At 44.6% G+C, this 11,981-nt stretch overlaps 2 protein-coding genes across 2 annotated transcripts in view; both read right to left on the bottom strand.

The window, feature by feature from the left end:
* LOC139029507 (inactive phospholipase C-like protein 2) overlaps positions 1-11,981 on the bottom strand; it is a 282,717-nt gene that overhangs the window by 123,948 nt on the left and 146,788 nt on the right. The window lies entirely within an intron of this gene.
* LOC111981330 (histone acetyltransferase KAT2A) lies at positions 318-8,481 on the bottom strand. The gene is given in 17 exon segments (XM_070449625.1): positions 318-2,679; positions 2,914-2,998; positions 3,478-3,541; positions 3,674-3,710; positions 3,810-3,924; positions 4,076-4,219; positions 4,306-4,416; positions 4,588-4,714; positions 4,829-5,037; positions 5,201-5,337; positions 5,536-5,646; positions 5,803-5,909; positions 6,064-6,255; positions 6,438-6,667; positions 6,898-7,076; positions 7,612-7,738; positions 8,063-8,481. Coding segments are annotated over 17 exon segments (2,394 nt in total). The 5' UTR covers positions 8,288-8,481; the 3' UTR covers positions 318-2,485.

Here is an 11,981-nt window from a genome sequence, read left to right on the forward strand (position 1 = left end):
ATTGTACYGAGAGGGACTGGTATGTCTGTAATTATCTGCAGTCCAGGAGAAAGCTGTTGCAGATTTCTCTTAGCCTGACAAAGCACCCAGAGCCCTYAATGGGCCCCATTCTTACCAGTTGTGACATCAGGAAAACAAAACTGCAAGACACCATGAGAAACACAAGTACAGCATGTCTGAATGGCATTTAAACAGCCCGAATAAACCTTATGGTCACACCTACTAAACAACACTGCATGGTTACTGGAACATAACACAAAACAACTGTGTATACTGTAACTAGTTGCCATCTTATAAGACAATAATAAGCACAGAAATATTTGACTATAAAAACTTTATTTTCAYGAACAGTATTACAGTAAAGAGCTCTTCAAACCATATAACTAAAAGAAACTGTAGCAGTCCTAATATTTTAACATTTCACTCACACAGTATTTTCAGAATCTTTATGCAGCATACATAGGTAGATTGAGAGATACATAACTGACAACCCTGAATAACGAAACATTGACATCACTTTAGTTGCTCAAAGCTAGTCATGATTCAAGTACAAACACACACAACAGTTCAGTGGAATACTCAACCACYCAGCACAGACCAGTCATTTCCCCCAAAACGTTTGACAAAATAGCAGAGAACCAAAGGCMTCTCAARAGGCAGACAATCAGACACCGACCATGACCAAGAAGTAGGTTTGTGTGAATAGCCGTGGCCATCTCARTAAAAACAGAACAGAAATTGATGCAGATTATAGTTCTCCATCATGCGATACTGCTTGTGAGTATGGAGTGAACACCAAACCAGACACTTGTTTTGTGTGTGTTTGTCTGCCATTATCATAATAACACAATGCATAWCCACCATAGAAGAGACAAMCCCAGCAGGGAGGGTAAGTGCTGTGCAACACCTACATACTGTATTGACAGGGCTCTATGGCCTTTCAGCGAAATACTGACAAACCGAACGGTCATGTTTACCACTGTGGTTGGATCCTGTGCTTCCATCAGAAACAGGTTATTTCTAGGACGAACAGAAACCTAAACAAAAGGATGGCCAGTAACCCTCAGAGTAGCCTCCCTAGGCAGACGGGTTGGCTCCCACATTAACAACGCTCCTGCTGTTGCCCTTGGTCTGGGATTCCAGAGAATACCCTCAGATCAGACAACACCATTAAAACACCAATGACACACTACTACGCCATCTCTGATGTTTCCCCAAGAAAAACAACCATGTTTGAGATCAGTGACATGGCCATACTGGCCCAGAAGTGAATGGGAAAAGAACAGTATTGACAACTACACTAACATTAGGCCTAAGTATCTTCAAATGTAGCGGTAGGTTTTCATTATACTGTTCAGGTGAAATAATAAAKAAATATAAAGTTCAACATACAGTAGTTGTGGGGACATTATTCGAGGGCAACCATAAAGATGAAACGTATAGGAGAGTTGCACGTTTTTCTACTGACCAATCACATGATGCCAAATCCAACATAATGCAATGTCAGACAGGGATATCTATGGTCACGCTTCAGGCTGACTACATTTCAGTTGTTGCATTGTATCAACCAATGGTTAGCGTGTCCTGTTACATGATGTGGTTAAATTATTGCTAAATACCTATCCGGGCCTTGTGAGGTGTGGCAGGCGTCTGCGATGTAGTCAGCCTGGAACGTGGACATGATCTGTGACTGCAACCTAACTTTGACAATGCGAGTCTGAACAGGTCTCGTCTTCTAACTCAAGGGCACATTGTATTTCTACCCTCCAAGTCTACTGGCCTCTTTTCAAGTGTATGTCAGTACAGGAAGGCAACAACGGCGTAGGTCCCCAAGTCCAGCCTACTCACGTCTCCACGTCAGTACCAAAAATACAACTCCCATCTGGAKGGAGCTGTGAGTGTGAATGTCGAAGCGGGCATTATTTTATCCGATTGAGAAACAATTCCGTGAAAATGCCATCCTATAATTTGAACGTTACCTATGTGGAGAGTTTGACATGATCTGCTGTGGGACCAGTCGTTTTGGTACAGGAATACGTTACAGCTCCTTCTATGAGTCACTTGGAGCAAGAATGAGACCAGAATGAGACAGCAGAGAGATTCTATACTACAGAGGGTAGTGAGACAGGGATAGAGGGAGACAAAACAGAGAGTGAGAGAGGGAGGGAGGGATTGATGGAGAGKCATTTCGACACATTAACAAACTTAACTCGCCCATAGAGCCGTTCCAATTACCTCCAAATGTTGTTACACCCCACAGTTCTCTTCACCCACCAGTAATATAAATATAACATGCWTAAACACGCACTGCCATTAATAAAGGCTWCCTAAAAGAAAAGACGAGGGAAAAAGGGTTGGAATATGGCTAGCAATGACCCCCTGACTATGTCATCACAAGACAGTGTGTGTGAGTGAGTGTCCACGAGCGCTCCTTCCTGCTGTTCCGCAGTGGGGCCGCTGTGCATGGTGACCTGTGACCCGMGCTTCACTTCTCGATCAAGCCCCCTTCCTTCAGCTTAAAGTAGAAGAACTTCTCYAGTGTGTTGGCACACTTGCAGTACTCGCTGTCCGGGGGGTTGTATTCACGGCAGTTGGTAATGACGCGCTGCAGGTCTGCTATGAACAGCTTCTTGGTCACATAGTATCTGTTCTTCAGCCTCTCCGTCATGGTCTTCAGATCTACAGGAAGGAGGGAGAGAGGAGAGGGGGACACGTAGGTTATAGTTGAAATATTCCTTCAGCGGGTTTACTGACATATCTAGACGGACTTGCAATTAAAAGCGCATTGAGTTGGTGAAACATGGAATGCTTTTTTTCCAATTTTAATATCAAAATGAGTTCAAATAGGTAGATAATTATCATGGCTGGGACATATAAACAAGCCAGGGAATAATGAGCAGATGATATACTCACCAATGGGGAAGCGTATGATCTCGTAGTAGTCWGGAGCCTCAGTCTTTTTCACAGGCTCCATGAAGGGCCAGGCATCAGGGTGAGTCTGGGAGAGGAACACAACCACACAGTTGTTATGACTTTCAGTCTGAATCCCAAATGGTCCCCTATTCCCTACTGAGTGTACTACTTTCGATCAGGGATGCAATTTTTTTTTGACMCCCTTTAACTCCCCAATTTCGTGGTATCCAATTGGTAGTATCAGTCTTGTTCTATCGCTGCAACTCCCGTACGGACGAAGGTCGACCCCGCAAGCCGCATTGCTTTTTGACACACTGCTCACTTAACCCGGAAGCCCTCACTTAACCCGGAAGCCAATTGTGCACCGCCTCATGGGTCTCCCGGTTCGTAGGATCTGTAGTGACACAGCTAGCACTGCGATGCAGTGCCTTAGACCGCTGCGCCACTCGGGAGGCCTTTGATCAGGGATTATATAGGGAATAGGTTGCCATTTGGGACACAGCCGCTGTCTGACCACTCCTAAGGTTGAACACTGGGTTGTATCGGTGCGTGTCAGTGTTTTACCTTGACCTGGGCCAGGAGATTCTTCAGCATGTTGTACAACACGTCAGGGTCTTTCAACTCTTTCCTACAAGACAGGATAGGTAATAGTATATCAATTCAATGACAGGTGAGTGTGAYTGTAAAGGCTGCCAGTTGTTTTATGACAATACTGCACATCATTTTTTTTATTTCCTGATAGACCAAACATTCAGCTTACACTTTCTCCTTTGCACTGGGCTTCCAGCCTGTCTCTCCTAGGGAGAGAGAATAATTAAAACATGACAACATGACATGACATCATATTAATAGTCTATACCCTGAACAAGGTATTAAAAGGACCCACACCCACTTACTGATGCCAGGGATGCTCTCCACAGGGATCTGCCGTACCCCCTCTTTGAAGCAGGTGAGTCCTGGGTATACCTTCCTGATCTGGCTCTGCTTCCTCTCAATCAGCTTCTTAATGATCTGRCCAGTCATGGAAACACAGGGACATGGACATTAACACTGTCSTTTCATCAACAGATGGAGAAAGRTMCAGAGATGCATAACCGTCCACTGACATTCACCTCAACCTGTGCCCCCCACAATGGGAGGACTTCCTACAGAGTCCTCTCACCTCTTTCTGCCTCTTGATGATATGAGAGAGCTCTGTGTAGGGGATTCTGGGATTTAGCTCACACTCCATGAGGGTAGCCCCCTCGTAGTCCTTGATGTAACCAAGGTAACGACTCTTAGTCACTTTGATGTCTTTGGAAAAACCCTGMAATGGCAAAAAGAGCCAGAGGAGAGMGGTCAAAGGAGAGGTGAGGAAGAGAGGGAGGTACATGTTAYCATCCTATACCATACCTGCTTCTTGAAGTAGCCAATGGCGTACTCATCAGCGTAGGTGAGGAAGTACAGGATGCTGTGCTTGATGTGGTACTCYTTTAGGTGGTTCATCAGGTGAGTACCGTAGCCCTGAAACCACAATGGMAAACAATCAGGGGRAAATGTTGGGCTCTTAGTCCAACATRCATTCAAACTCTGACAGATACCGTAAGTACAATAACAAGCCAKTAAGTCCAACTKACCCAGWTAATTGATTTCAGTATTGTTGCTGTTGTATGTRAAGGAGAGGTGCGTCCMTACCTTGACTTGCTCGTTGGATGTGACRGCACAGAAGACGATCTCAGTGAAGCCCTGGGTGGGGAACATCCTGAAACAGATCCCCCCGATGACACGGCCATCTTTGATTAGGGCCAGMGTCTTGTGCTTCCTGGACAGAGAACGGTCCAAGAGAGAGGAGAGAAAGGGTCACAAAAAGGTCATTTCAAGAGGCTTCACTGAAGACGGGGTACAGGTGAGAGAAACCGTTCAAATGTCTACKTACGGGTCAAACACKAGRCGTGTGATGTACTCTTTGGGCATGCGAGGCAGCTGGTGRGAGAAGACGTTCTGCAAGCCCACCAGCCACATCAGAATCTTCTTGTTGGACTTCTGGGAAAGAGAGTTCCCTATGACATGGAACTCTATGATGCCCCGCCTCTCCTCTAACCTGGCTGTCTCATCACGAGCAGCATTGGCAGACAGCAGACTCGTCTAGCAGAGAGTAATTATCAACGCAGTCAATTATTATATTAATTCTAACAAACATCCAGTTTCCATACTTAGATGTTAAGACTAGATAAAACATATCCGCAGTCAACATAAATATCCATGTTGCACTGGCGAATGATGCGTCTCAGTCTTGGGAAGCACGTACCTCTGGGCCCAACATGGCAGCCGGGTCAGTGACGGTCATCATGACCTCGTTGACCAACTCCATCGGGATGTCTCCCATCACTCTGATCCTTTTAGCGTCCTCCAGGGTCAGAACTTCTGGAAGCTTCCTCTTCTCTCCTGAGGAGAGACAGTACAACACATGACTATAAGCACCATTCATTTAGATGCTGTTTTTGTGTCGGAGGCTATCCCACAGAGGCATGGGAAATAAAAGCTCCCACACGAAAAGATAAGACATAATAACAAACGTCAGCTATTACTTCACACCCAGTACAAAGCAAAAGTTAGCTTGGCGGGGTTGCCAGAGTTACTGACCTGTTACAGGCTCGGCCACGCCAGAGTCCAGCGCCAGACTGCCTAGCGAAGAGCCACTGTTCATGCCCTTAGTGAAGGAGGGCGAGCCCGACACTGCAGCAGGGCTGATCACTGTCAGGATCAGAAACACAGGACAATGCCCGAAACCAGACAGAATTATTGAAAATGGAGAGCGGGAAATCATACATTACATGTTGTACAACCTATAAGTGCCTTTATGGATCTTATGAGAACCACTTATTTAGTTGTAACTTAGGTGCCCCTCACCTAACTGGTGACCCAGTTGGCCCCCCTCGGAGGCAGGCATGGTGAAGTCAGCCTCCCAGATGGGAGAGTTTTCCCCATAGATCTCCTCCTCTAGCATAGACAGAAACCTGGGACACAAACCCTTTGTCACAAGCCACAGATACACAGCGTCCATCTCACTCACTCCAGAATCTTGGTTTGATTGTAACTCGAGGCAGAAACACAATAAGTATAAACTTTGATTCCGAGCGGATTACTACGGATTGGTTGCACACCACGTACTTGGGAAAGTGTGTGAGGATGAGTGTGCGTTTCTCTGGTAGGAGCTTGTCCTTCTCCACTCGGAACTTCTCCAGGAGCTGGCGRCGCGTCACGGTGAAGATTGACTTCAGCAGACTGCGGCCAAACACCTGGGTGGTCTCATAGCGCGGCAGGCTGTCGTTACTCTGGGGGACATGGCAGTAGCATAGCCACCTGGGAAACAAGACACAGATTACAGTAGTTATGAGTCACAAAAAGAGCAGAATGCAGTGAGACCTTTACATGAACAGAAAATAAACAAGACGCAATACAACAATATCAAAAAAGCAAGATGCAATAGGCTGCAAAAAAATAAATAAAATACATTTTCCACAACACATGGCTCACACACACACCTGGTGTAGTCCACTTTGTAGGCTGTGCCATCATCCTTCTGGGACCGCTGGCGGAACTGTGTGGGAGTCTCCAGCTTCCAGTAGTTGAGRCACAGGAGGAACATCTTGGAGAGCTCAAACATCGTCTGCCTCTCTCTGGGTGCCAGGTGGCTGAATTTGTACTGMACGAAGTTCAACACTCCCTGAGGARCAAMATAAAMSWRWMSWRWAMRWAMWKTAYTKTWSKGKWRGRRRRRAAGRAMAGMWYRRSWWRMRRRWMRGGKARRRRAGRMKRYTRYTACYWSCTSMWYRWTGKKSKKCTKMWRRRRGGGRSKMCYCMMYRATSMYYCCWCYAYYRKCKGMYKMMTYWKCWRSAWGMWKYWTYTYMKCAGCWRSKGGGGGGATAGAGACGAACAGAGAGAGAGGRTCAAKATGTGCTAAGCCAGAAAAGTAGAGGTTATGGCCATCTACACKTGTCTGTCTGGTTGGAATGGAGGGGGAAGTGATGTCATACCTTGAAGAGGTAGAAGTAGACCTGCTTGGTGTCCGTGTCCTCCTCCTTGTGCACAGACATAAAGAGGTTYTCCACATCCACCACCATGCCCAGCAGCCTGTTGATCTCCTCCTCGGACACGTTCTCCAGGTGGGACACATGGGCCGCTGCACAGGAGGGGTTCAATAACAGATCAGCTTCTTAAAGCGTCAATCAGCAGTTGAAACAATGACAAAGGACCCCCCCCCCCGCCACTTTTGCCTTTTGGTAGGCCATCATTGTAATTTATTCTTAACTGACTGGCCTAGTTAAATAAAGGTTAAATAAATAAACATAAAATACAAACAAGCTTATATTTTGGGTTCTGATGGAGTACGACAGTTGAACTAAGCTCATTATGCATTTATAAGTTATATTCTTCAAGAACCAATAGGTACATATCATTAATTTATAAGTACACAAATGGATGTAGCAACTGCTGATTGYCCCTTTAAAGGGGGTATAGCTAAGTATGTTAACTTTACTACTCACTCAATAAAGAGATGAGACTGAAACCTACATTGTGGAATTGATATTACCATAATTGCTATTATGGAATAGCATACACATTCTATATATGATGTGTATTGATGACATTAGGTTCAGTGTGATCATGAAGCGTATCTATCCTTCAAACTAGTGTTGAGTCATAAGGCAGCCTACCCAGGGCATGCCCGCAGCTGCGGCAGGACTCGCTAAGGCTGGCCGCTTGTTGCTGTAAATCCATACTTCGGGTGGCAGTCGGCGGTTGTGGGTTCTTCCAGCCATTGCACTTGCATGTGTCACTAGCCTAAAGATAAGAGGAAAGTAAATCAGAAGCCCCACACTTGCATCATAAAGAAGACTCATGCTAGTTGGCTGCCTAGCTAGCAAAGTTGGTTAACCTTGCTGTTGCTAACTATATTCTTGACAGTAACGTTAGCTACGCCATATACATTTATGAAGGCTATTATTGCATGTTAGAAACCAAATGCAAATGACAATGGTGTTTTGTTTCTGTTTGTTGAGACTGTTATACAGGTAGGGGAAATGGCTAGTTAGCTAGTCATTGTTTTGGTGAAGTTGGCTATGCTAGCTAGCCTAGCCATATAGCTAACGTTAGCTAGCTAGCTACCTTGCAAGCGGAGAAGACGCCGAGTTTCTCGAGCTTTTTCGCCCGTGGAAAAGCTCTGACTTGGGCTTTTTTTTGACTCGCCCGCTGTTGTTGGCTAAGACCTGGTCTGACTGGGTCACTGTTCCCCGATCCAGATCCCACCGCAGCAGCGTTAGACCCAGCAGTCCCACCAGACTGAGCTTGATGTAGCCGGGGTTGCAAGGCCTGTGCCGCTGGGTCCGACATATCAAAACGCACGCTTCACTGTTGCTTGTTCCACTCAAATGGTACGTATACACATCATTGGATCCACACCACCCCTGTTTGGGTCGCTCACCTCTCCCCTCGCCCTGGATTTAAAGAAAGGCAGTATGGGTACTGTAGTCGGTGGCCCCTGCAGTCTGCCTAAAGTATTGAAAGTAGCCGGAGTATTCAAAGTTTGCAATAAAAACATACAAATCCATTACCATAAAAAAAATACGGCATTACACTGTTGAATTAGCTACACTATTTATTGAGTATAAATCCAACTTTAACGATCCAGTAGAGGTCAGTAGAGCACACTAACTTTAACTTCAATGAGGACTGTTGTGAGAGGTTCTTGTGTAACATGTAGGATAAATAATCGAAATAACTTAATGTGTACTTATCCCTTTGCTTTTGAAATGAAATGTTTCAGCTTTGGGGCAACAGCTGTTTACAATTAGTATGGGAAAATAGAATCTGTCCCAGCTATTACTGTTACGTCAGAGAGAGCAAAGGGGTTTTGGCCAACTAAATCCACTGGGATGGATGGGGGGGGGGGGGACGATTGTGGAGCAAGAATGTGAGGAATTCAGTCAGACCAGTGTTAGATTTTCAGACAGACTCCCTGAGCTCAGCTGGCTTCTTAGACTGATGAGGATCTATTGAGCAGATCATAAGCAAGATAGAGAATTAGAGAACAAAGGCTGGAATGACTGGAAACAACTACTATAAGCTCAACATGTCGGTAGAGATACGAATAGCTGTTAGAGTAGACGATTTCACCTAATACCCATTGTCATACAACAAATGAGAAGACAGGCAGACAATGAGATACCTTCCCCCTTATTTATTGGTAAAATGACAATTTGTTGTTTTGCTTGGTTTACCCCTGTCCCCCATCTCACAGCATTGACAGCTGCAGGTACTGTTGTGCTAGTCATTGATGTCATAACAGACGCGGACTGGTCAGAGGAATCGCCCTCCCGATAGGAAAAAGTAAAAAAAATAATAAATCAACAAAAAAAAGAAACTGAAGAGAACGTCTGAAATCACAAGCGGTGACAGAAGCAGTGCACCCAATACCAGAGACTCTCCAGAAAACAAGAATTGTACACAAATAAAATAAAAAATACATCTTTACATGACAAAAATAATTGTGGATGACAAAGCATCATGTTGAGATTGGGAAGGTATTGTATTGACAGTAACTACTGATTGGTTACATGTTTGAAGAAAAATCATTCTACAAATAATAGCAACATGTTTTCAATACACAATACACACATACAATTGTGATTTTGGTCAGGAAAACAAATCTTGCTTTATCCTTTTTATTTAACTTTTGTCATTGTATATGAATGATTCAAAAACATTACATTAATGCTAAAAATGACTTATTGGTGACGATGACAATGATGTTAATGCACTATGTAAATGGTTGGATATCATAGATTAATGATTGGAAAACCTTAGGTGGTCTAGTCTTTGAAATCATACAGTTTAACGTGTGCCAAAAATAAGTCAAAGTAATAATAATAATAATAACAATAACAATAACAATAATAATTCAGTTAATCTACACAACTGCTATAGCTGGAAGGAAACAACTGTTCTCCCAACTCCTTTTTTGGGGTTGAACACTCTCCTTTTGCCCAAGGGTGACGATCGGGAACAAGAAAAAATGAAATAATGAGAATTGCTACATTCACCCACCACCAAACTAAACAGGGTTAGAAGTGACAAGACATACGTTGAAATACTGTAGCATTACGGTAAAGATGACGAGAGAGAAAGGAGAGGGCACAAAGAGCCCGTTCCTTATTCCTCCCAGTTGCGTTTGATTTTTTTCTTACAGAAATACAGTGAAACAAGAAAAGAACAGTGCTCTGTTAAGTGCGATTAGTAAGGATTGATCTTTTTTTCCCTCTCTAAGTGGGGTTGTTGTTTTTTGCCTGGGTGATGTCAGATGTCCATCGTTTGGTTGGTTGGAGATAATGGGTTGTTATGTCCCCGGGTAAGTTAAAACAGTTGTAGGTCGTCATGTTGGTCATAATTGTGTCATTTGTCTGATCATTGGAACCTTGGAGTTGTGTGTTGACAGTTGATTGGCCTGTGAGCTGGTTTGCTTATCAGTTGATCGGTGCATGGTGGTTGGTCAGATCGTCAGTTGGTTTGACCGTGGGATGTGTTTGTCAGCTGGTCTGATCAGTTGGTTGATACTGCAGGTTGGTTGGTGTGTCGGTCCAGTTGGTTAGTTCCCACCACAGCACTTGCTACCACCAGCCTGTGGGGCGGCTTCCTGCARRTCYACTCCTGSCCGACCACCGGCCCGGCCACCGGCTCCACCCGCWGGCTCGTTCTTAGGAAGCTTCTTGGCTACAGGAGAAGGACAGAAAGAAACAGTAAGTAGGAAGCCTTTATGGTTTCTACACATTTGATTTGTTCTGGGAAGAAATGTACACCGAGTATTCAAAACATCTTGAACACCTGCTCTTTCCTTGACAGACTGACCAGGTGAATCCAGGTGAAAGCTATGATCCCTTATTGATGTCAATTGTTAAATCCACTTCAATCAGTGTAGATAAAGGAGAGACAGGATAAMGGATTTTTAAGCCTTGAGACAGTTGAGACATTGATTGTGTATGGGTGCCATTCAGAGGTGAATGGGCAAGACAAGTTCCTTTGAACGGAGTATGGTAGTAGCTGCCAGGCGCATTGGTTTGTGTAAAGAACTGCAACACTGCTCAACAGTTTCCCATGTGTATCAAGAATGGTCCACCACCCAAAAAACATCCAACCAACTTGACACAACTGTGGAAAGCATTGGAGTCAACATGGGCCAACATCCCTGTGGAACGCTTTCGACACCTTGTAGAGTCAATGCCCCAACGAATTGAGGCTGTTCTGAGGGCAAAAGGATGGGTGCAACACAATATTTGGAAGGTGTTTCTAATTAAGCAATAAGGCACCAGGGGGTGTGGTATATGGCCAATATACCACGGCTATGGGCTGTTATTTTGCACGATGCAAGGTGTAGTGCCTAGATACAGCGCTTAGCCGCGGTATATAGGCCATATACCACAAACCCTGAGGTGCCTTATTGCTATTTATAAACTGGTTACCAACTTAATTAAGAGCGGTACAAACACAGTTGAAGTCGGAGGTTTACATACACTTATTTTGGAGTCATTAAAACTCATTTTTCGACCACTCTACAAATTTCTTGTTAACAAACTATAGTTTTGGCAAGTCGGTTAGGACATCTACTTTGTGCATGACACAAGTCATTTTTCCAACAATTGTTTACAGACAGATTATTTCACTGTATCACAATTCCAGTGGGTCAGAAGTTTACATACACTAAGTTGACTGTGCCTTTAAACAGCTTGGAAAATTACAGAAAATGTCATGGCTTTAGAAGCTTCTGATAGGCTAACTGACATCATTTGAGTCAATTGGAGGTGTACCTCAACTCAACTCATTGCGAGCTCACAGAACAGGGCTCCGGGCAGCCGAGCGGAAATGGAGGAAAACTCGCCTCCCTGCGGACCTNTGTTGGCTAAGACCTGGTCTGACTGGGTCACTGTTCCCCGATCCAGATCCCACCGCAGCAGCGTTAGACCCAGCAGTCCCACCAGACTGAGCTTGATGTAGCCGGGGTTGCAAGGCCTGTGCCGCTGGGTCCGACATATCA

This window comes from Salvelinus sp. IW2-2015, linkage group LG20, assembly GCF_002910315.2.
Source record: "Salvelinus sp. IW2-2015 linkage group LG20, ASM291031v2, whole genome shotgun sequence".
Lineage (NCBI taxonomy): Eukaryota > Metazoa > Chordata > Actinopteri > Salmoniformes > Salmonidae > Salvelinus > Salvelinus sp. IW2-2015.